The sequence below is a fragment of the Lichenostomus cassidix genome, chromosome 1 (assembly GCF_008360975.1).
Source record: "Lichenostomus cassidix isolate B80296 chromosome 1, HeHo_3.0, whole genome shotgun sequence".
NCBI classification, from domain to species: Eukaryota; Metazoa; Chordata; class Aves; order Passeriformes; family Meliphagidae; genus Lichenostomus; species Lichenostomus cassidix.
The window spans coordinates 48,506,366-48,528,121 of record NC_139479.1 but is presented as its reverse complement, the minus strand read 5'-3'; the positions used below and the strand labels follow the sequence as shown (position 1 = coordinate 48,528,121).

The window sequence follows — 21,756 nt, the reverse complement described above, 5'->3', positions numbered from 1 at the left end:
GACACAGGACAGTGTACCAAAATTTTTAGAATAAAAAGGTATGTTTGAAAACAATTACTTAAAACTTTTCTTTAGATGAGAGATATGTTTTCTTTTCTGATATGTGAAGAAATTCCGAAGAACCTGACATTCTGAAAACCTAAAGATAGGAGTTAGCTTGAGTAAAACCCAGAAATAAGATGAGGTAGATCTTCTGTGAGGGTTGTAGCGTAAGCAAGATGCAGACTTTGTGAAGTTCACATGAACTAACAGGCCCAAAGACTCCCAGGATAAGGGAAGACTTATTCTTCTGGAATTATTATAAAATATACTAAGTGTTTTCAGTAATCTCTCAAAATAAGCCAAAAGAAAGCACTGGATGAAGGACATGAAGGAATTTAATTTTCCCTTTGCAATAAACAGTGGTGGAAATGATTCATGTCCTTAAAAGCAAAATGAGGAGACCACTGGGTAAAACCTGAGGCAGCCTATATGAGCACAGCATTTCCAAGGAGTCAGAGTTCTGGGGTAAGCAAGCACAGGAAAAATAATGCAAGTATGTCATTCTATCGACAGTGACAGTAAAATACTAATCACTGAAAGCCCCTAACCCTTGGATTTCTGATGCAAGTGTAGGTCAGAATTTCAGGAAATCTTATAGCTCATTGACATACAAGATACAACCATGCTATATATTTACAGACTGCCACAAAACAAGCAAAAAGCCATTCCAATAATATCCTGATAAAAGAATTCCAAATAAAGAATGTCTTTAACAAAAAATGTTAAAACTTTTATAAAATTAATCTAAAAATATTTCAGATATAACTTAGTCATAAGTGGAAATACAAATACTTTTACTCTCAAGAAATAGCCTTACAGGGGAGATTTATTAGCTGCAGAAATTACAACTATCTAATTTTTTCCTTACCTCATCAGATCCTGGACTAAATTCATATCCAATTGCATAACATTTGAAACCATAAAAACAAGCTTTTTCATCTTTCACATAGTCTGATGCAGTCTCCAGAGAAAAAAGAGCTTCATTCCCTTGAAGTAAAAGGATAAATTAATTAAATAATTAATATATTCCTCCTCTTTTTGTGTATTACTTTTACATAAGTATACATAAAACCCTGCCTTTATATGTAACTTGTGAATTCAAACCATTGGAAAAAGAGAAGATCAACACTTCAAGCAAGAAACTACTTTAAACATAATCAACTTGCCAGCTTGGATAAAGATCCTTCTTCAACTTTGTTTGCTAAGATACTTTTGCAGAAAAATCAAACTTCCTTTAATTATTTTAGGGACTCACATTAGTATTAATTACATCAGTGTTTATTTATTACCTGGCAATACTAACACCATGGTAGGCCATCCTGAAGATCCAGAGAATTTTTTCAGTTCTATCCATGAATTAAGGTTTTCATGAACAGAAGTATGCTTTGGTCCAAATCCCAGGCTCTGTGCAATTCTGACAGGAATTAGTAAACGAAGAACATCCTCTGACTGAGCAGTGCCACACTGAGTGTCAAACTCTATAGTTATCCACCTGACACATTCAGGAAAAGTCACCTAAAACAAAGCAACAGTTTAATTATGTCCAAGCTTTTAGGGTTCTTGGCTTGTATTTTTTACATTTATTTCTTCATTTCCATTTGGTTTTAACTCTAATTTAGTCTACAAAAGTGATATAATTATGTAATCCTGCACAATTGTTTTGATATGCTTCGAATTAACATTAACCTAATTTATTCTTTGAAATAGACATACACACCGGAAGCACTTTACACTTCACTGAATTTGAATCCTGTATTGTAACTTCATATTCTGATTAAGTATTGTGCTGACACCACTTGTGATTGTTTTTAAGAACTCTGTGCAGGTTCATTAAACAAAACAACCACAGACTACTACAAACATTGAACTCTCATATACCTTTTTACACTCAAACTTCAACAAACATACTGAATAGATGTTTTGTGCAATCCAGAAAAGTACAGAGCAGCTGAATCCCACTTGTGAATGTGGCCTGTAGTACAATAGCATATGGCTACAGAAATTCAAATGCAATAACCACTAAACCCAAGGCTTTAGACATGCTCCATAAACTTTTAGGACAAAAGTAAGCATTATTGCATCAGGATGATCACATTTTCTTAATAACTACATAACTATATTTTCTTCAGTGAATGTTTTGCTGTCTCACAGGACAAGCAGTGGAATAGTGAAACAGTAATTAATGCCCTCTTCAGACTCTTGATTATAGGTTTGCTACCTCTGGATGTTAATTTGACTAGAATTGACTTTAGGTATTTTTACAAAACATTGTTTTAGCATTATGTAAGAAATTCTGGTACATAATTATATAATATATAAGTAAAGACTTGAAACTTCTGCAATCTCGACAGCTAGAGCAAAGAAACTGTGTATGACAGTATAAAAATCCAGGACAATTCAAATTTAGGGACTTAGAGCAGATACCCGAACTAGGGGGTTAAAACTTCACTAGTTTCCACTATACTTGATGGAGAAAGGGTTTTGTCCAGAAAGCCATACAGCAATAATACAAGGAACTGTCTCCTATATTGGACAATCTTAATTACTATCTTTGGCAATGATTTTTCAGCTAGCAAACATTGACTCAAGAAAACTCATGTGTCAAGCTTTAATGAAGCAGCATGTGCACTTAGAAACGGTGCTCACCTTATAGTGCGTAACAGAGGCAGGTTTGTAGGGATGCTCACTTTCTACAACAGCATAGTGATTGGAGGTAGTGCAAGCTGAAAGCCCTTGCTCTGGCTGGTTTCCAGTGGTGCTGTCTGTAGACTGATTTGGGTTAAATGCTGGAGGGGCATATTTCTGATTCAGAACTGCCACAGAAGGAAGCAACTGTTGTACCAGGCCAAAGACCTCAACAGCAACCTGTAACATAAACCCACATGCAATGAAGTATTATAACTTGGTGAAAACAATACTCTAAAACTTCCATTTCTCTTCAATGGCTGTCTGAACATTCTCCGAATATCACTAACTACATTGCATTCAGTCATTTTTCAATTCTGTATCTACACAATCCTGAGAGAAAAAGCATTGGTATATTAGTCTCTTCTTGGAGACTTGCCAAAGCTGAAACAAGAATCTGTATACAACTGTGAGATCCTTTCCCTAAAATAGATTCTACTCAAATCTTGACCATTAACAAACAGGAAGAGTTCACAGAAAGCAAATATCATACTAAAGTCACAGTTCAGTTATACTTCATAACAATATTAATATTTAATGATGTCTGCTAGATTTTAAGTGGTCAGTTCTCTTTCTTTCCCCTTCAAAGAGAAGTCGGAAAACAACTTAGAGCTGACGAAAAAGCAATAAAAGGCTATAGTGTCTACTAGTTAAAGATTACTGACACTTGTAAATCTAATAACAGATTTCAAGAGTGTCCCAGACCAGGCACATAGAATGCCATGTCACCAGAAAGAAATGTTCTTTTATTTATAGCTGACATCTTTCAATCTCTAAATTTGACAGAAATAATTTAACGAGCAAACGCTTCTGCTGTTTACTGTAAAAATAAAATTTATATAACAAAAAACCCTTTCAACCCCATGTTAATCAATGAGTTATAAATTACATTCTTCTCATTGTTCTTACTATTAAAGCCTGTCATATTTCTATCTGCTTCCTTAAGGTCATTTTATCACGTTTTCAACTGAGGTTAAAAAAAAAAGTCATTACACATTTTTAAAATTCTTGACTCTTGGAAAATTCATGAGTATGTTATCAAAACCAAGCCACTAATTGGTAAAATAATAAGAAATCAAGATATTCAAATTTTCACAGTAAATCTTTTCCTTGCATAACATTCATACATTTCTTCAGTAATTTCTGTTGAGGAGCATACCTTGGGAATAGCTGCTGCTACTGGTCCTATGTAGGCTATGATGAGGGGAAGCAGCATTGAAAACAGACTGGAAGAGCTGAGTAATTCTGGAATGTCTTCAGCTAAGTAAAGATAATTGGAACACAAGTATTATTAATAAACATGCTACGGTTCAAAACACATTTTTCTGTTTTGTCTCTTGTGAGTTAAACTTCTACTTCCTACACTATTTTTACTTCAAATTGTTTTAATTATTTAGGCACCGTTGAATTCTCAGTCTGCCAAGTCCACCCAAGATAAATATATCATTATATAGAGTTCTCTGCTGAAAAATGTCCTCCTCTTAGAGCATTATTTTATTGCATTCTTTGCCATTTTGTGAAGCTGTGTTCATATTTTCTACAGTATAAAAGTTAGCACAACAAAACCCCCACAGCCCTTCAAATTAATTTTTATAGCGTTATGTAATACTCTGGACATTTTGGCAGCAATGGCTAATATCTACATTTTTCAAAAGGGGATGTTCATGCACAGATATTAATTATATTAACCAGTCCTGCTGACTACAAGCTCTGTGCAAATCATGAATAAAATCTGCTACTAACCCATCACAGAGTATCTTCTGTAAATAAAGAATTTTACCAGATTTAATATGATACTTGCTAAAGAGATTAGCAAATTTATACAAGGTATCTGACTATGACATCACAAGTATAACTCAATGACATAGAATTTACAGTTTGATACCTACAGGAATGAAAAGTTAGAAAAACATCCTGTAGAAAGCACAAGAGAAACATCACAGCTTTTGTATTCAGGTGATATTCTACTATTATGGCTTGCTAGCAAAGTAAAGTTTTGAAAAGTAAAACCAATTTTCTCAAGCCTTACCATCAACAGCCAGAGCTCTGTGCAACAAGTCTTTGGCTGCTCGTACAACGGCACTCACAACAGAAAGAGCCCTGCTACAATTTTTGTCTTCTTCATTAGCTTTGCTCAACAGCTGTGACTGCAGATCTCCATCATACTCACTCCTGGATAGTAGATTAAGTTAAAGTAAGTTCACAAAATACAAAATTATATTAAAAAAATGACTGACTAATTTTTGGCATAGAATAAACAAAGCAATCCATGATAAAGCAATAAAGAAAACAAAGAAAGCACAGAGAATATTTTGGGGGAAATGTCTCACTCTTAGCCCTTTGCAAGAACTTTATTTTTATTTGGAAAAAAAAACAAGTATAAAAAGCATTTTTCTGAAATGTTTCTTTTCTCTAGATGCCTTTTAAACCACAAAAATGTATTAAATGCTATGCTCTTCCAAAGCTAGTCATGTATCTTGGTAAAAACAGAGCAATGCTAAATGCATCACAGAAACAAGTAAGACTTAATAGATTTTTCTACATTTTCGTAAGAGTGAAAAAGATTCTCCCTTCTTATTTCAAAGATTAATTATGGCTTTGAAATACAATCTTGGGCTTACCCTTGACAAATAGTTCTTTCATTTAAATCCACTCTGTATGTCAAATTAGGCTCTCCTAAACAACATTATGCATGAAACCATTTCAAGAAGGTATATAGAAGATGTAGTTGGATTTACTTTTTCAAAGCAGTCAAATGACAATTATAAACTAATTCAAGCCCTCAATATGATAGTGATTAAGCCCTGGCATAAAGAAACAAAATCACTTAGTCAACATGTGAAACAAAATTCTCCTGTTCTCTTTTGGATATGTTATGTTTGTCCAGAAAGATCTAATCTTCAGAACCTCATTCCAGAACATTATTATTTCAGGACTACCACCTCAGAATGTTTAAAAATTTAACACTGAGCAGTTCAGTGAACAAGGATACCTCTAATTCTCTATTATATGAATTTTGGTTTTTCAGTGTGTCTTAGAACTGTAGCTTTGCTGTCAGCCTCAAGCCTTTTTCATTTGAATTTTTTAACCACTGATGGTGGGTGCAATTCAACTGAGTATTTTTCCAACAAATCCTTCCAAAACTTTTCCGCTCGTATCAGAAGTATGTTTACTTCTGTATGTGGCCTTTCTTTGCATACACACAAGCAACAATTCTATTTGTATCTCAGTGTCCCCCACACAAAATGGAGTGTGAGCTGTACAAGCTGTTCTACAATAGTTGACTGAATATTAGTTTCTTTGCTGTAGGCAAATCAAGATTTCAAATCAGTATATATCAAAATGAGAGTCCTCAAATTAAGTCCCTAACTATAGTCATGCATCATATAAAATTAAATGTCTCTTGTCTGTGCAAACTTCGAAAGAAATTTGGATTACAGTCGCAGCTGCGACTGTATTTTTCAACACAATTTATTCTGCAACAGCTCCGAGGTGTACTACTACAGTCTTTCAAAAGCTTCTTAAAATTTTATCAGTTGAAACAAAAAAACCTGAGGCTGTTCTGATCTGAAGACAGGACTTTGGTGTGGCTTTTTTCCATATGTTAATTCATTATTAAATTAGAATGCCTTGAAGCTTCCACTACTGAAATTATGTCCTTTGCTTTTCTGGAATCAAAGAAATGGTTATTTCTCCCTTATTTTCTCTTATGCCTGTATAAAAGCAGGCAATCTAAAGAGTGAAAATAGCTGGTTTTTCGTCTTCTTTCATCCTTAGATAATGATACTTCCCAATTACAATACTTCATAATGAATTCCAAGATTCCAGGGGACTAAATCAATGAGAATACCATGATATGCACCACTGCAGTTCCATTCTTTAATAAGCAATTACTGTTTTTATTGACAAGCTGGATCTTTGAGCACAATCTCATGCTTTAAGGTAGTGTAAAGCTATCTTGTATCTTCAAACATACTATTACTATAATTTTGCTGGCTACTTTATTTCTTGGTATTTTAGCTTCTTTAAAACGTTCTTAAGAGCAACATGTTCATGTGCTTGTTAATCCAAAATACATCAGCTGTTGTAGCATTACTTTTTTTATCTCTCATAGATCTTTTATCAGGTAGGTACATCTCACACAATCAAATATAAAATAAATTACTATTCATTGATCCTTTTATTCCTTCCATATTCTGTTGATTAGCCTTGTATTGCCAGTTTGAAAATTATGTCTTTATAAATATATCAGGGTAAGCACCTTAAACATGAAAGCAATGCTTTCTTCAAAAGCGATACCACAAGTGAATTCCTACTGTCATCCTGAAAGGCTGAAGTAAAGCTTCCCTGCAGGACAGTCAGATATTTCAGTTGATTTTCTTCAGGCAGTTTAAATTTTTCTTTTTATACTTTGAACTCTAAGTAAGAGGAGGCAGTTCCTATATAAACAGGCCTTGCTTCACTACATGGTGCAATCATTTTTGGAAACTGAAGAATTGAATACATCAGAGAGATAAACACTCCAGTGAGTAATCTCTCAAATTTCTCTTATGATACAGAAAAAACAGAAAATGAGATGGTGTAGTAGAAAAAATGGACTTTGTAAGAAGTCAACTATCAGCCATCATTATTTGTCAAGTCAAAAGAATAGAACCTAAAATAAGACTGGAAGAGGCACCACAAACATGCTCTGGACGCACTGATTTCTATTACTTCTTAAAAACAGATGTGGTATAATAGCACTAAGATGGTTTTGCTCTCTCTTCCTGGAAAGCGATCGTTACAACACACAAACCTGTAATAAAGGATCTGCGGGATCTGTCCTCGTGTTTGGTTAGTGCCATTACTGCTCAGACTACACGTACTAAATGTAAACGTTACACCATCTGGACACTGCACTGTGGTCATTCCGCCATCTCCATTGGCAGTCCGGCTTCCATAATTCCTCAAACGAACTGCATATTTCACATTTTCCTTAAAAAGGAGAGCCAAAAATAGTATGCAGTATAAAACAAGTATCTATGGCTTCATAGTATTATGGAAGTTACTATTTTACATTAATACTGGAGTCTGAAAAGTCCTTCAAAGTACTCTACAAATGAAATTAAACAAAAAATCCAGCATTTAACAAAAATCAAAGCTGTTCCATTTTTCCAAACTTGGGAAAATATATATGGACAATAACTTAAATTACTACTAATGGCTTGCAGAGTAAGCAGTAACCCAAGAAAATTAACTACCAAGTTGCACATTCAAGAATATTCTAAAATTACTAAGCAACTACAATCTATCTTATGCTACTGTAAAAACTGGGATTTAATTTCTCTTAGCTGGCAGGATTTGGAACTTTTCATTTACAGGGTGAAACTGAGACTTTACGAAGCACATGTCAAGATCAACTTGTGAATACATACACAAAACCCCAAACAATTTACATTGAACATTTCAATATTGTCATCTAAAGAAGTCATATGAAACCTACAGATGTGCATTTGTTTTACTTACCTTCAGCGGCACAACTTTGTCGAGTCTGATTTCAGCTATGTCACTAGGAGAATCATCTGTGGTGTAAGTTCCTTTAACCAATTCTAAAGATGTCCATCTGTGAGAATGAGCTGCATCTCCAGTATGATCACTCTGATTCAAAGGAACAAAGTAATTTTAAAACATTTATAATGAAAATAAATTACACGCTCACACAATTGTGCAACTTATGTTTCACTGCACAGATTTGTACACATGGCAATACAAGCAAAACAAAGATGAAAAACCTGTTCAGAGTCAACAGTAAAGCCTTTCTGCTAAAGAGGAAATTACTGAGCAGAGAGATTTATTTCCCACAGTAACCTATGCTTGTCCTTTGGAAGAGATCAGAATTATCAGGTACAGTGAACAACTGTGTGTAAGAAAACAGAGGTTTCACTTCTTTGCCAGAACCCACAATACAGTTTTATGCTGCTTCTAAGAGAGTACATCAACAGCATATGAAACATCTGTAGGTACAATCTGACCATGCCACCACCCTTTTCTTCAATTTTTGGTTTTAACTTCATATCTTTTCATTCACAGTTTACAGAAAGATGATAATTTACATTTAGCTCCAGAAAGCAAAATGCCTCCTGTACTTCAAATATTATTTGTAATAAAGGAAGAGTTCAAGACAATAACCAAGGACCCTACTTGATACAGCATGTAGCTTGTGCTAACAAAAAAACCACCACCACAAGCAAATAAAAAAAACATACTACCAATGCACCTAGTTTTACTAGGTTTTACTAGTAGCCTAGATTGAAAAAGAATGACAATAATACACTGTAAAACATATTCTAAAAAAAACCTCTGAGTTACTTTTGTTCATATTGTTTTCTCAAATGCAGTACTTACATCGTCAACTAATACCTCCAACTCATACTCATGAATTCCTCCTCCACCATAAACAGAAAATCCTACTACAACTACACCAGGTTTGTCAACAGAGAAACATATAGCATCAGGTGATCCATTCCCAGTATTCCAGCTTCTCCCCTGACTTGTTTTAGTGAATCGGTTTGGAGTGGATTTGACAGAATGGAGAGAATTCAGTCCATCAACCTGTAGAAAGTTAAAAAAAGGTGTCAGAAAGCATTAACTGCTAAACATTACACAACTTCAATAAAGCAAAATTAAGTGAATTAAATTATCAGATTTTTCAATTGGGTAAATTTTTAAAGTCAACTCATAAACCATAGAAGATGGCATTACTGAGCCTTCCAGTCAATACTGACTTAAAAGAAAAAATATTTCTGGCAATTAGAAATTAACTAGGAATAATTTGGAATCCAATTCATTTTTTGAAAGTATTTAAATATATATTTTATAGGATAAATTAGCACAAAATACAGATTACCTGTACTAAAAGAAATGTTAGGTATTTTTGCCTTAGGTACAGTCAAGATTAAGAGAGGGCAGATACAGATGTTACATAATGGTAAAAACACCTTGAATCAAGACGTTAAACGCTTGTTTCTTTCTGTGAGAATAACTTGTTGATAGCACACAGACAGTGACATCCTTTAATCAAGTCAAATACTTTTCTGTCACTTAATGAAGTTACAGCCTCATGAAATAACATTTGATTGTATATGTACACAAATATGCAGGCAAAAAGCAAAGCAATCAAAAAAATTGCCATTTTGTAAACCATCTGCAGTATTCTGCAGCCATAATGAAATAGCTAATTATCAACGGTACTTCCCTAATTTCGTGAATATATGCTTTTAAATTTATGCAAAACACCTGAGCTACTCAGAATTGAGAATTCCAGAATCTTTGAAAGATCTGCACACCTATAAAACACCTGTCACAGCCTGTATCACATTCATAATATATTTGTCCTGAAAGACTTCTAAAAATGACTTAAAAGCAGCTTTACCTCAGATCCTAATGCTGATGCTGTAAGCTCACTCACAATACTAGCAAGCAACCCACAGGTATTAGAAACCAAATGTGAAGAGAAAAGTTCATTTTCTCTTCTAAGACTATTCCGTACTGGTAAAACAACAATGACCAACATCTTTTCCAGCACTTCCCGAAAACTTGTCATCCCTGAAACATTTTCTTCACTCTGCAATATGAAGAAAAACAAAGACAAATGACATGGCTATTCAAAAAACCAAAACACAGGCTTTCACATATTATAAACACTAGGTAATTGAAAAATCTGTGACTTCATAGAGATAAGAAACATCTAGAGGGTGGAAAAAAAATTAAAAATTCTCAAAGCTATCACAGTATTTATTCCTTTGTCAAAAGAATTAATTAATGTTCTTAATTTCCTGAATGAAGTAGGGAGAAGTTTTTTATTGCATTGGCAAGCTACCATATACAGGTGTCCCTCTCAGGAGAGGTCTTTGCTTTATAACCTATAAAGGTTACATAGCCCATAAAACCTATGGACTTTATAAGCCTACATTAGAACATAGAGGATATATAGCTGCCTATGAAACTGTTCATATACTTTTCTTCTGCAGAGTATAAATAAGAATCTTGGAAGCTTTATTGTTTTGGTGTTTGCAAAAAGAATCTTCTATGCAAAAAGGTAAGATAAAACCAGTGGTGGAATGATTATAAGCATAGTTGCTCTTTGCTGAATGAAGACTATTTAAAAAATCTAAGCTTAGGCATCTCCCGTGTTTTCTACCTAGCAGTGACACTCACTGTTTTAGTAACAGTTATCCATACTGAAAAACATTCCTGAAAAGAAAAAATCAGCTCTACTGATGAAAATCTAAGGTTTATCTTTCTCACCATTTTGTCTCTCAAAGTTACCGAAGTAGTGAACAAATACAGAAGACAGTAAGGTGAAGCAAGCCTGTACAGATACCTACACAGAAGACTTTTCCATCTTTTACAGTTAGGAGGCAGCTGTATCCAAAAATATAAAAATTTTATTTGCATTTAATAGTGCCTGGTGGGTTTTTTCTTCATTAATTTGTGCAGGTGCTTTCCAAGTTTATGGAAGACTTTAGCATAAAAATAGGCTATACGAGTATGTGCTCCAGCTTAACTGCATATTTTAAGAAGAGCAGAAATTCTGAACTTACATTTTGCTCAAAACTTCTGGCAGTGGTAGACTCAACAACTATCTTTTATTTACCTTTCTTGCATAATTCATAATTTCATACTATCTTACCCTTGTTGTCTTCTGAAGTGAAGAATACTATTTAGTAGTCCCATTTCCCTGATTGTCTTTACCCTCTTCATTCCAGTAAATAAATTCTAAAATAACAGAACTGCTAAAATACAGCATTCAAGAGCCCTTGATTAGAAAATTGTTTAGTAACCTTTGCTAGAACTTCATAAACTGGGCTTCCCTTCTTGCCCCCTTAAAAACTCCAACTTGGGACATGACTTTTTATTACAAAAGCTGTGTTGACTCTTCCTCAAAACACCAAATCTATCTACGTGTTCCTCCTTGTAATCATATCAAAAGGCTGAAAAACTAGGCAACAGAATACTACTCCAAAGTATATTTCTTCCAATTTAATATTAGAAGATAAGAACCTTTTTTGCTCAGACATTCTCTGAACAAGAAACAGTTAGTCTATCTCAGACAAAAAGATGAAAATGGGAAAAAATGATCAGTTTCTGAACTAAGCCTTTTAGAAAGAGAACACTTAGGCAAACTCATCTACATCGTTATCAAGCAAAGACTTCAAGGTACGTAACAGCTTTTTGTTGCAAAGAAAGTAAGTAATTAAATTTTTAGAATACATCCTAACCTGACTAAGTTTTTCCATGTGTGCCACCAGCAGAGGAAAGCGATGGGCCAGAGCAGAGTCGTTCTCAGTGCTGACTTGTTTAACCATGGAGCGCAGCAGGGCCTCTCCATCATAAGCAATTGGGAAGATGGAGGTCAGCTTTACTGAAGTGTGGCACAGAGCAGACATGACAGCAGCAAGGAGACGACTACTGGAGGTCTTAAAGTTTGCTTCCTGGATGTCCTAAAGACATGAAAAGAAATTAATAGAATGGCACCATTGCATTGAAACAAGAGCGAAACTACATTTGAAAGGAACTTTGCAGCTTTATTGTAATTAGAAAAGTAACACAGAGAAAGGCTTCCTATGAATTTTTCACCACCTTCTCTCATAAACTTGAATTTACATCTTCAAAACTGGAGTAATTAAAATTTCTTGGTTGGCAGATTTTAAAATAATAAACTCATTTAATATTACTTTTGAAATTACAGTATCCTTTGAAGACAAGGCATTTCTTTTAAGCAACAATTATAATTAAACAACTTAATTAGAGTAATACATTAAAGAACAGACCCTTCCTTGAAACTGTATATGCTAAATTAATTTTCATGCAAAGCTGCAAACTGTTTGCATCTTACTTCAAGCAATGCAAACAACCAACTACACTGTTTAGATGTGGGATGTTCATTCACAACAACTAAAATACCCAGAAGAAAGTTGTTGATTATAGAATAATACTTGCAGCTGCTTCTCATGTATTTGGCTGGATCAGAGCACTGCTGCCATGTTTAATAATGAGGAATTACTCAAGTATTAGTGATAAAAAATACCTCACAGATGCTCTTAGGCAACACGCAGCAAGAGTAAGCACAGGTAAGGCATGGCCTCAACACCAAAAAGCAGGTGCTGACAGTTAACAGCACCACAAATTTTCTTCACTGTCCCACAGAGACTCTTAAAAGCTAAAGGAGACAAAGTTCCTAGGCTCTTGAGCTACACTTAGAGAACACCCCAAACAAACAAAACCAGAAATAAATCCAATACCAGTCATTAAAAAAAAAAAAAAACCAAACCACAACAGAATTCAACCTGCAAATCAGGATAAATGCAAAAAATCAATAAAAGTTTTAAATACTACTTGGCTTCAACTTGAGCAAAAGGGCAAGCTAAGCCGTAATATTTACTTGTGGCATTTTAATGTACCTGGTCCAAACAGTTCAGCAGGTCGCAAAGACACGCCCACTGGAGAGCTGGTGTTGGATAAAATGAATGGAAGCAAGCTGTGAATGTATTATGGCATTCCTGAAGAACAGCTTCTAAAAGACTGAGAGGCTGACTGAGATATCCTTGTGGATCATTGTCCAACTTCACCATGCAATGATCAACTCCTTCTGATAAAATTTTTCTCAGCAAGGTCCTAGTTTTTCCAATGCAATCTGCTAGTTTGCTGGTTTCTTCTACAACTGCCTTAGCTGTAGCTAGAAGATTACACAAAGAGAAGCATTAAATGTACAATAATGAGACATTTTCATGTTAAAATGCACATTTTACATGCAAATAGAAAAATTGGAATTTAGCATCATTGTTGAATCTACATTCAGAGAAATTAATTTGAAAAGTAAAACAGTGAACGGTGTTGAACTCTACCCAAGAAACCTGAACATCAGAAACTTCCACTCTTCTGGTATTTTATAATATGTGCTGTGTTTTAATATGAGCTCTGTTAAAGTACAGGCATGAAAACCAGATACATACAGTCGTTCAAATTTACATTGTGCTCACCACCAAAGCCAGACACTATGTACAGAAATGAGGAAAAAAAAAAAGCTACAAGTAGTCCAAAGCAAGTCAACTGACAAGTCAAACAGGAAACTAACTTTAAAATACATACATTACAGTATAAACATGTGGTATTGGGGTACTTGATTATGCAGACAATTGAAAATATCCTATTTCTCACAGCAAATCTTTTCATTGCTCCAGTAAAACCACCTGCACAAGAATTTCATTTTATATCATATCCTACATGAATACTTGGCTCAAACTTGAAATGTCCTGTAGATTATTATTTGTTAATAAATATGAAACAAGTGAACTAAGAGGAATACCTGATATTGGATATATTTCACAGGTGTAGACCCTCAGCAATCTCAGGCAGCAAGTGCCCACAAAACGCAACCTTTCTAAATCCAGAAGAGTAGCAGTGTATTGGAAACCCTTCAGCCCACGAAGCTCTTCGACTCCCAGCACCAGTGTTGTCCAACTCCAGTGAAGAATGCTCAGTAAAGATTCAAAGCATTCCTATTGCACGGTATGAAGGATGCCAAAGATAGACTTTGTGTTAAAAAACAAGAAGTGACCTTTCCAGATCAGTGTTGCATGAAAGGCAAATAGCATCTATATCCATGTTTATTATGAAAACATCTATATGCCTGTACACATCTACCATGCAAAACAAAAAAACCTTATTTTGCTTGAGAATAAAAAAAAAGCATTAAGAATGCCAGGACACTTCACTGTAATACCATGATAAAAATCTATCTATAACAAGTGCTAGAATATTAATATTAATGGCTACACCCAATACAAAAGCTTAGTTTAGATCTAAGTTTACATCTGAAATGTTCAGAAAAGTAAAATAATAAAATATTTTATTTATCAGTGTACCTAACTTCTGCTTGAGAAAGCAAACACAAAACCATTATTTCCACATCTGCATCTTTCAGCTTCCTAACTGTGTATGAACTTGCAGGATACATGGAAGATTCTTGATAGTACTCACCACTGACACAGTTCTGGCGAAAGATCTCTTTAAAATATGTACGGGTTCACTAGTTTGCTGTTTTCCTTTGGATGCACTGCCATCACTTGTTGGCAACCTGGAAGAACAATTTTAGAACTTAGTTGAAATCTCCAGTTTTAACTTGTAGTAGAGTTTTGGGTTGGGTTTGCTGTTTTTGTTTTCTACTTTTTGCAGTTTTTACTGTTCAAATAGAAAAAAAAAAGCGAAAAAAGTTTTAACTATCCAAAAAATGGTCAGTTTCAACATAACTTCTTCCAGATTCTAATCATTCTAGAACAGTAACCAAGTAGCAAAATGTATTAATCGTGTTATATGAAATCATGCGGTTCTACAGATGTAGAAGAAAGTCTCAGGACTCATGCACAATGACTGCAACAAAAATAGCAAGGAAGTAAATATGGGTATATTTTATTACTTTTCTCAAAGACACTAATTTTCCCCCACATTTTTCAGATACTGATTTCCTTCACTTAATACAATAATATTTTCCTGAAACATGGTTACATTAACAAATTTAGTATTCCTATTCTAAAAACATGCCAGTAAATTGTTCCAGAGGTTCAAATATTACCTGTATAGCAGTTGCGGAATCTGCCCTGCATTCACATCTGTACCATTATTTGATTTCTTGGAACTTTTAAACTGAAATACAACACTGAAAGAGAAATAACCCAATTATTATTCAAGTCCTATTAGAGGTCTTCTTTTTCAATAAAAAATATAGAAAAAAAATTTACCCATCATCTGTAGTAATAGAGGCCTGTCCATGAGATCCACAATCACTGCTAGGTCCTGACACTCTTGCCCAGGCTACATACCACCAGCCTGCTTGCAGGAGTACTGGCTCATCAAACATCATTGCATATTTCTCTCTGGGAGAAGCAAATTTTGGAAAATATTAGATGTGAATTATTTTTTAAATTAACTTTTAACAAATGACACCCTGATTATAAAAGATATTGAAATGTAATGGCATTAAGTTGTTGCATCTACTTATATTTAAATCCTGAAAGTTTTTTGTTGAAAAATATGTAGTAATTAAAAAATCGTAATTCAGAAGGACCTAAAAATGCCTAAGTCTAGCTTGGTCTTGAACTGTGAAACAGATATCAATGCCCAACAGAGTAAGGAGACATTAAGTTACAGTAACACACACAAGCCCAATTACATTTATTATATAATACTGCAACTAAAATATTAATTATAAGGTACTATATAGTATTAATTGAATTTCAGAAAATGTTTGTCAATTACAAGAACTTAGACATAAATTCTTAGTAATTACAATGAATATATATTCTCCTACTTATTATTTAAGTAATAGAGTATATATTCTTAGTAATTACAATGAATATATATTCTATTACTATTTAAGTAATAGAATATATATTTAGGGGATTGATATGTAAGATTTAAACCTGAAAGAATCATGTATGATTTGAATTTTAAATTACTTCATTACAGGGAATGAAAAAGCGGCTACAACATGGCTAACCCCATCCATTTGCACAGAACAGGTGCTGCAATGTTTTGTCTTGTCATCTCATCACAGGAAGACAGGATTTGACTTAGATTTATACAAGAGCAAGAATTAGATTTTTTCTGTTTTTCTTTTAATTGAAAAACCATAATGGTTTGGGAACGTATTTGATGTTTTACTATTTCCCCACACATTTTAAGTGTTTTACATCACTTGCTACAAAATTCTAATGATGTATATAATCTCTATCGATATTTAAAGTGATATTAAAATGTGCATGGGGAAAGCAAAAATAGAGATCAAGAAGCAGGTACAAGTAGGTAAGCTAAATATCTTACCTGGCAGCACAATCATATGCTAAGACATCTGTCTCAGCAAGAAGGTCTCCATCTGTCTCATGGTCTCCCCCATCTGGACCCAATTCAAACAGCTGGTGAAGTAAGAAAAAAGGTAAAATTATGTCATAGGGGTTAGAAATCTCATAATACCACTTTCTCCTGTAGCATTCTGGAAACCGTATACTTCTCTTACTTCCCTTTCCCAAAAATAACTACTACTTAATATCAGTGACACACACCATTCCATTTGGAAGTCAGGCAATTGACACTGGTCTCCCAGCCTTATGTCCACATATATTTTTAGGTGGATAAAATCCCTAAATCTTGCAAGACAATAGCTGAGCATTTAAAAAAGGCAAAGTTGGGCAGAAGGTGCAGGTTTTCCACCACAGACTGAAATGCACTACATAAACTCTTAGCAGAGATAGTCCATAGTGTTATAAATGGTGACTGGGACAAAACATGATACCTTTGTTAAGAGAACTTTGTTTTCTCACTGAAAGTAATTTCTACAGTTCAATGAGTTTGAAAAAGGTAATTCTCAGCTCTCTACTTCACCCACTGTGTCTGCACAGTGCTTTTTACATACAGTAAACCGTGGCGGGCTATGGCTGCAAATCTAAAAATCACAGGTCCTGCACTCTCCCCCGCCCCCTTTTCTTATATGGATTCTTTTCTAGAAGCTTCCCCTTTGTTCCCCTGAGTTGTGTATATAATTGGTTCATTTAAAAATTGTACCCTGCCATATTATAAATCTATTGGTCTGTATCCCCTTCTTTCGCCCCTCAGACTCTCCTAACTGGCCCTTCAGGGTTAAACACGCCCCATTTCCCCCCCTTATAATCCCCTGCAACTATCAGTTCGGGGCTCCCAGCCTCCGCAATTCCAGACCTCGCCCGTCCCTGTCTCTCCATCCCTCCTCGCCGCCCTCAGACCCTCACCCGAAAACCCTTAATAAATCTCCCTGGCAGACCGCAGACTGGGTGCCGTGCATTCTCTCGCCGCTCCGCTCCAACGGGGAAACCTCTCCCGCACCCTTTTGCCCTCCGTCCCGTTCCCCCCGCGCTGTGCCAGCTGCTGACCAGAGGCGGTGCTCAGCTCACCGTGAGAAACCCACGGCTGCAGGAGGTGTCAGCCGGCGGCGCTGGAGCTGAGCGCCCGTGGCTGCACCTCTGAGCCATGGAGCAAGCGCTCTGGGTGAGAGCTGGGCAGACTTACCGGGCAGGCGAACACTACAGTAAACACTCATTTATCAAGAAATCTAACTAATCATGGTTTTAGATAGCACTTCTGAAGTTCTGCTTTTGAGACATAACATTGTTTAAAACAAAAAAAACAAACACCCTACCTTTATTTTAGCAGTGTATTCACCTCTACCACCAAAAAGACCAAGACCACCTAGCAAAATATCTGTATCAGCACAGAAACGGATTGCTTCTACTGAGTGGGCTGAATAACCCCAGCCTCCTCCATGACCTGTAGGAAAAAACCCAACAACATATAATTATTATTAGTCTTTTGTTCTGCCAGTTGATCAGCTTGTGCCACAAGATTTTAGTGTGTACGTACTTTCAAATCTGTTAACAACACTATAGTCTTCTTTAGAATAAACTTTCATTACTGCTTGAGTCTCTTCTTCTGTATTTGCAACACCCATTTTTAAGTCCTGCATAGCAGCCAAAGTATCAAGGCAACCTAAAAGAAAGAAAAACGAAAAAGAGCCCGAAATTTCTCAGTTGATTATAATCCTTGACATGGAAGTGAATACTAGTTAAGAAGACCAAAGCAATCTAACTGTTTTGTCCCTAAACCACACATATACTACCAAGTAGCTTTATACTGTGGATTAGGTCAAGGGTCATTGCTGCAGAATCTCAAGGCTTGCTAATGAAGATCAACTTCATTTATTTATTCTCCAGAATAACAAACGCAATTAAACCTATTTTGCAATTTTTCCAGTGGCAAATAAATTGCCAGTAACAATTTTTTCCTTTTTACACTTACAGTATTACCCAAAAGGAGTTGAAGTAGTAACTGAATTATGAGTAGATTTGAAAGTCTTCAAAAAAGGTGTTTCATACACATGGGTGCCTAACATGCCTTACTTTGACTCAAACACGAAAAAGTACTCTAAAAGCTGAAAGTTATCACATCTCTAGCACACAGTGAAGTGAGCAGGTCAAGGAACAGATGACTTACCAGAATCAGTGGACAAGTGAGTTAAAATCCCTTCCTAAGCTGTGCTTTCACGCACTGGGTATGTTGCATACAGTCAGTTTAAACATGAACACAGTGGAATTAATTTTTGTATTTTTAGACTACAGAAAAACTACAGAAGGATACCATAGTACTCCTAGTGACTCACTATATAAAACTGCAAAGATTATATTTTAGTTTTATGTACTGCATTTACTTAAAAATAAAAGTAACTTACTGAAGAGCATGTTTTTTTCAGTTTTTTATGTTATTTTTGAGACTCCAGGATAAGAGTACTGACTTTATTCTGCAGACTATCTAAAATCATCATCTAGGAAGGTCTCTTTCTTCTTACGCTGGCATGTAACAGTAAGCTCCCCCAGAACTCTAAAATCCTCTAACATCATTAAGATGGCAGAAGATAACTACATCAGCCAAACTAAGACTTAAGAGCAATGGTGAAGAACTATAAAGTGAAATTTTGACTGGAAAAAGTCAGGAAGTTTTTACATTACAATTTCTTTATATGTTAAATTATGTTACTTTAGTTCATCTAAGCTTCTGTCTCATCAACTAGAAATGCATACCTAGAATATGCAAAGCTGCATGAGATCTGGTGGTTAGAGCTTTGGAACCTGTTGGCAGAGCAAGTTCTGGGCTCAAGATGCTACACCGGGATTGTATGTCTGGAGCTGAGGGAAGCCTGGAATCAGCAACTACTGCGTTGTAACTCCACAGTTCCCTAGCATTCGGTCGAAACCTGGGGCAGGAAAAAACAGAAAGAACAAAACCTTTCATCTGCTGAAAAAACACAGAATCTAACAGATAATTAAATTTTTAAGGTATTTAACGTCAAATGTGGATCTGCTGGTATAAATTCTTGAAATTGAGCACCACTACAGCACATAAATATAAACTTTACTAGCTTAACACTGCAGCAAATGAAAAGATACAAAACCATTATTGTACTCTAAGTCAAACAATCATATCATGGCTTTACAAATTTCAGAAAATGTTAAGACACTTCTCAAAGCTACTAAATGTTAAAACAGTATTATCTATTACGAAGTATGAAGCAACTAAAAGTACTAAACAGAATGGCAGATGTGCTCAAAAATTATAAGGATGCCAAGTGAAAGTAAAGGGCTTACCTTCAAATAAGAGCAAAAAAATCTTGAATCCAAAATATTTTGTTTGGGCTTTTTTAAATGGGTAACATTACCTCATGAGTTTTTAAGGGATTATAGCAAAGGGCAGCACAGACAAGGGAATAAAAAGACTTTCTATAATATAGATGAACAGACAGAAAAAGAAAATGAAATTTTTGAAACCACTATGTAAAAGGAAGAAACAGTAAGAACATGTAGGCCATGGGAGTGTTCTGAACAAGCACAAAAGGAATTTTCACTTGGTATAGTCTTAAAAATCTAATGGAGAAAAATAGTTTTAACTAAAAATATTAAAGGATACCATATGTATTCAGGATTTCAACAAGATAGCAATGCTCAAGTTTATACACACACATGAAATTACACAATCACTTGAATTTCACTAAAAGATTAAGTCACAAAGCTTTGAAGAGATGTTTAAAATGTATGTCATCAGAATGCTGTCTCTACAAGAAACTATATCCATAATTTAAATAGGCATGAATAAAAATGTCCAGGAATAGTAATATACGAAATATTTAACTACTAAGAGGCATATTTATTAACATGTCTCTTCTTCAGACTGTTTTAGTATTTTCTATTGAACAAGAATGAAACACAACAGAGAAATAAATCTGCACAGTCTCAAAGAATCCACTCTTCAGTTAAGTATTTAAGCTTTAGATTTAGTTCTACAATTTTCAAAATACTGCAAGACAATGAAACATCTCAAGCCATGTTTACCCATAACAAAAATTTATCATGTGACTTTGGACTTCCTCAAGCTGAATAACCATTTTATCGTCTACATCGAGTATCATTACCTTGCCTCCCCTGAAACTTGCTGCATTCCCACGGCCATTGATAACTGATTTTTTTCACAAATTGATTCTTTCATTGGATTTAAACATGCTGAAAATATAGAGCTCTAAGGGATGTGGGTGCTACTCTTTGAGCATAATTTAAGTAAGAACTGGTACTTAACAAATGAGATTAAACAATCCTGGGGATGTGCAAAATGCAGAACCACAACCATCCCAGGTACTTCTTATGTCACAAAGAAACGTGCCTGGCAAACACATGCTTCCATGTTAATTGGCTGGGTAAGTTCTTGAATCTCAATTCTGGATGAAGTCATCCAAAGTACGATGCAAGTAGCTTTTGAAGACATGATCCTATGAGATACTGTCTTTTCCACATGAACACAGACTAGCTGGTTCCCTGCATTACTCTAACCTATTTTGTCTTCAAACAACTCAAACACCATCAATCTCTTGAACTCAGGTGGAAGTTCAGATTTCTCTCCCAAATCCTAGCTAACATAGCTTTTAAATTGCTATAGAAGAATAGGATGTTATGATTCTGTTTTGGAACAAAGGCTTATTATCTACACTTGCTTGAAGACTCCATTCAAAAGACTGAAATAAATACAGTTAATCTGAAGTATATGCTATCTAAACAAACACCTTTTTTTTGACCTCCCAAATGTCAGAACTGAAAGGAATACCATTGCTCCACCCCTTCTCCTATTCAAGTCTTAACCACTAAATGCCTGACAGAAGAATGACAATTTAAGACATATACATATGACAGCTGAGTATGGCAAGGAAATTTTTCATTCAAGTATTAAGTAGATGGACAAAAGGGAATAAAGAGAGTAAAGAAACAGAACAGATTTGGATCCCCCAAATATTATGAGACTGGAATGAGAATGATGCAAAAAAGAAAAAATAAATTAAAAATGCAGGCAAGAGAACATGTTTGTTTTGCACTTACTTGAACAAACCATCCAAAAGATGTGAAAAATATTTATGGAGGACTAAAA

General features: G+C 35.0%; 1 protein-coding gene across 1 annotated transcript in view; it reads right to left on the bottom strand.

Moving 5' to 3' along the window:
- Window positions 1-58: 58 nt before the first annotated feature.
- The window catches only part of LOC146444634 (E3 ubiquitin-protein ligase MYCBP2), a 99,466-nt gene continuing 77,768 nt past the window's right edge, over window positions 59-21,756 (bottom strand). Inside the window, exons 24-43 of the mRNA XM_085049525.1 lie at window positions 19,371-19,543; window positions 18,157-18,282; window positions 17,936-18,063; window positions 16,588-16,679; window positions 15,507-15,641; window positions 15,341-15,424; window positions 14,749-14,845; window positions 14,075-14,267; window positions 13,170-13,444; window positions 11,988-12,209; window positions 10,139-10,330; window positions 9,112-9,318; window positions 8,233-8,364; window positions 7,523-7,701; window positions 4,757-4,899; window positions 3,887-3,987; window positions 2,689-2,907; window positions 1,332-1,557; window positions 911-1,029; window positions 59-139 (exon numbers count right to left, since the gene is read on the bottom strand). Of these exons, the coding sequence (XP_084905651.1) occupies window positions 59-139; window positions 911-1,029; window positions 1,332-1,557; window positions 2,689-2,907; window positions 3,887-3,987; window positions 4,757-4,899; window positions 7,523-7,701; window positions 8,233-8,364; window positions 9,112-9,318; window positions 10,139-10,330; window positions 11,988-12,209; window positions 13,170-13,444; window positions 14,075-14,267; window positions 14,749-14,845; window positions 15,341-15,424; window positions 15,507-15,641; window positions 16,588-16,679; window positions 17,936-18,063; window positions 18,157-18,282; window positions 19,371-19,543 (3,124 nt within the window). The remainder of the gene's footprint in view (window positions 140-910; window positions 1,030-1,331; window positions 1,558-2,688; window positions 2,908-3,886; window positions 3,988-4,756; window positions 4,900-7,522; window positions 7,702-8,232; window positions 8,365-9,111; window positions 9,319-10,138; window positions 10,331-11,987; window positions 12,210-13,169; window positions 13,445-14,074; window positions 14,268-14,748; window positions 14,846-15,340; window positions 15,425-15,506; window positions 15,642-16,587; window positions 16,680-17,935; window positions 18,064-18,156; window positions 18,283-19,370; window positions 19,544-21,756) is intronic.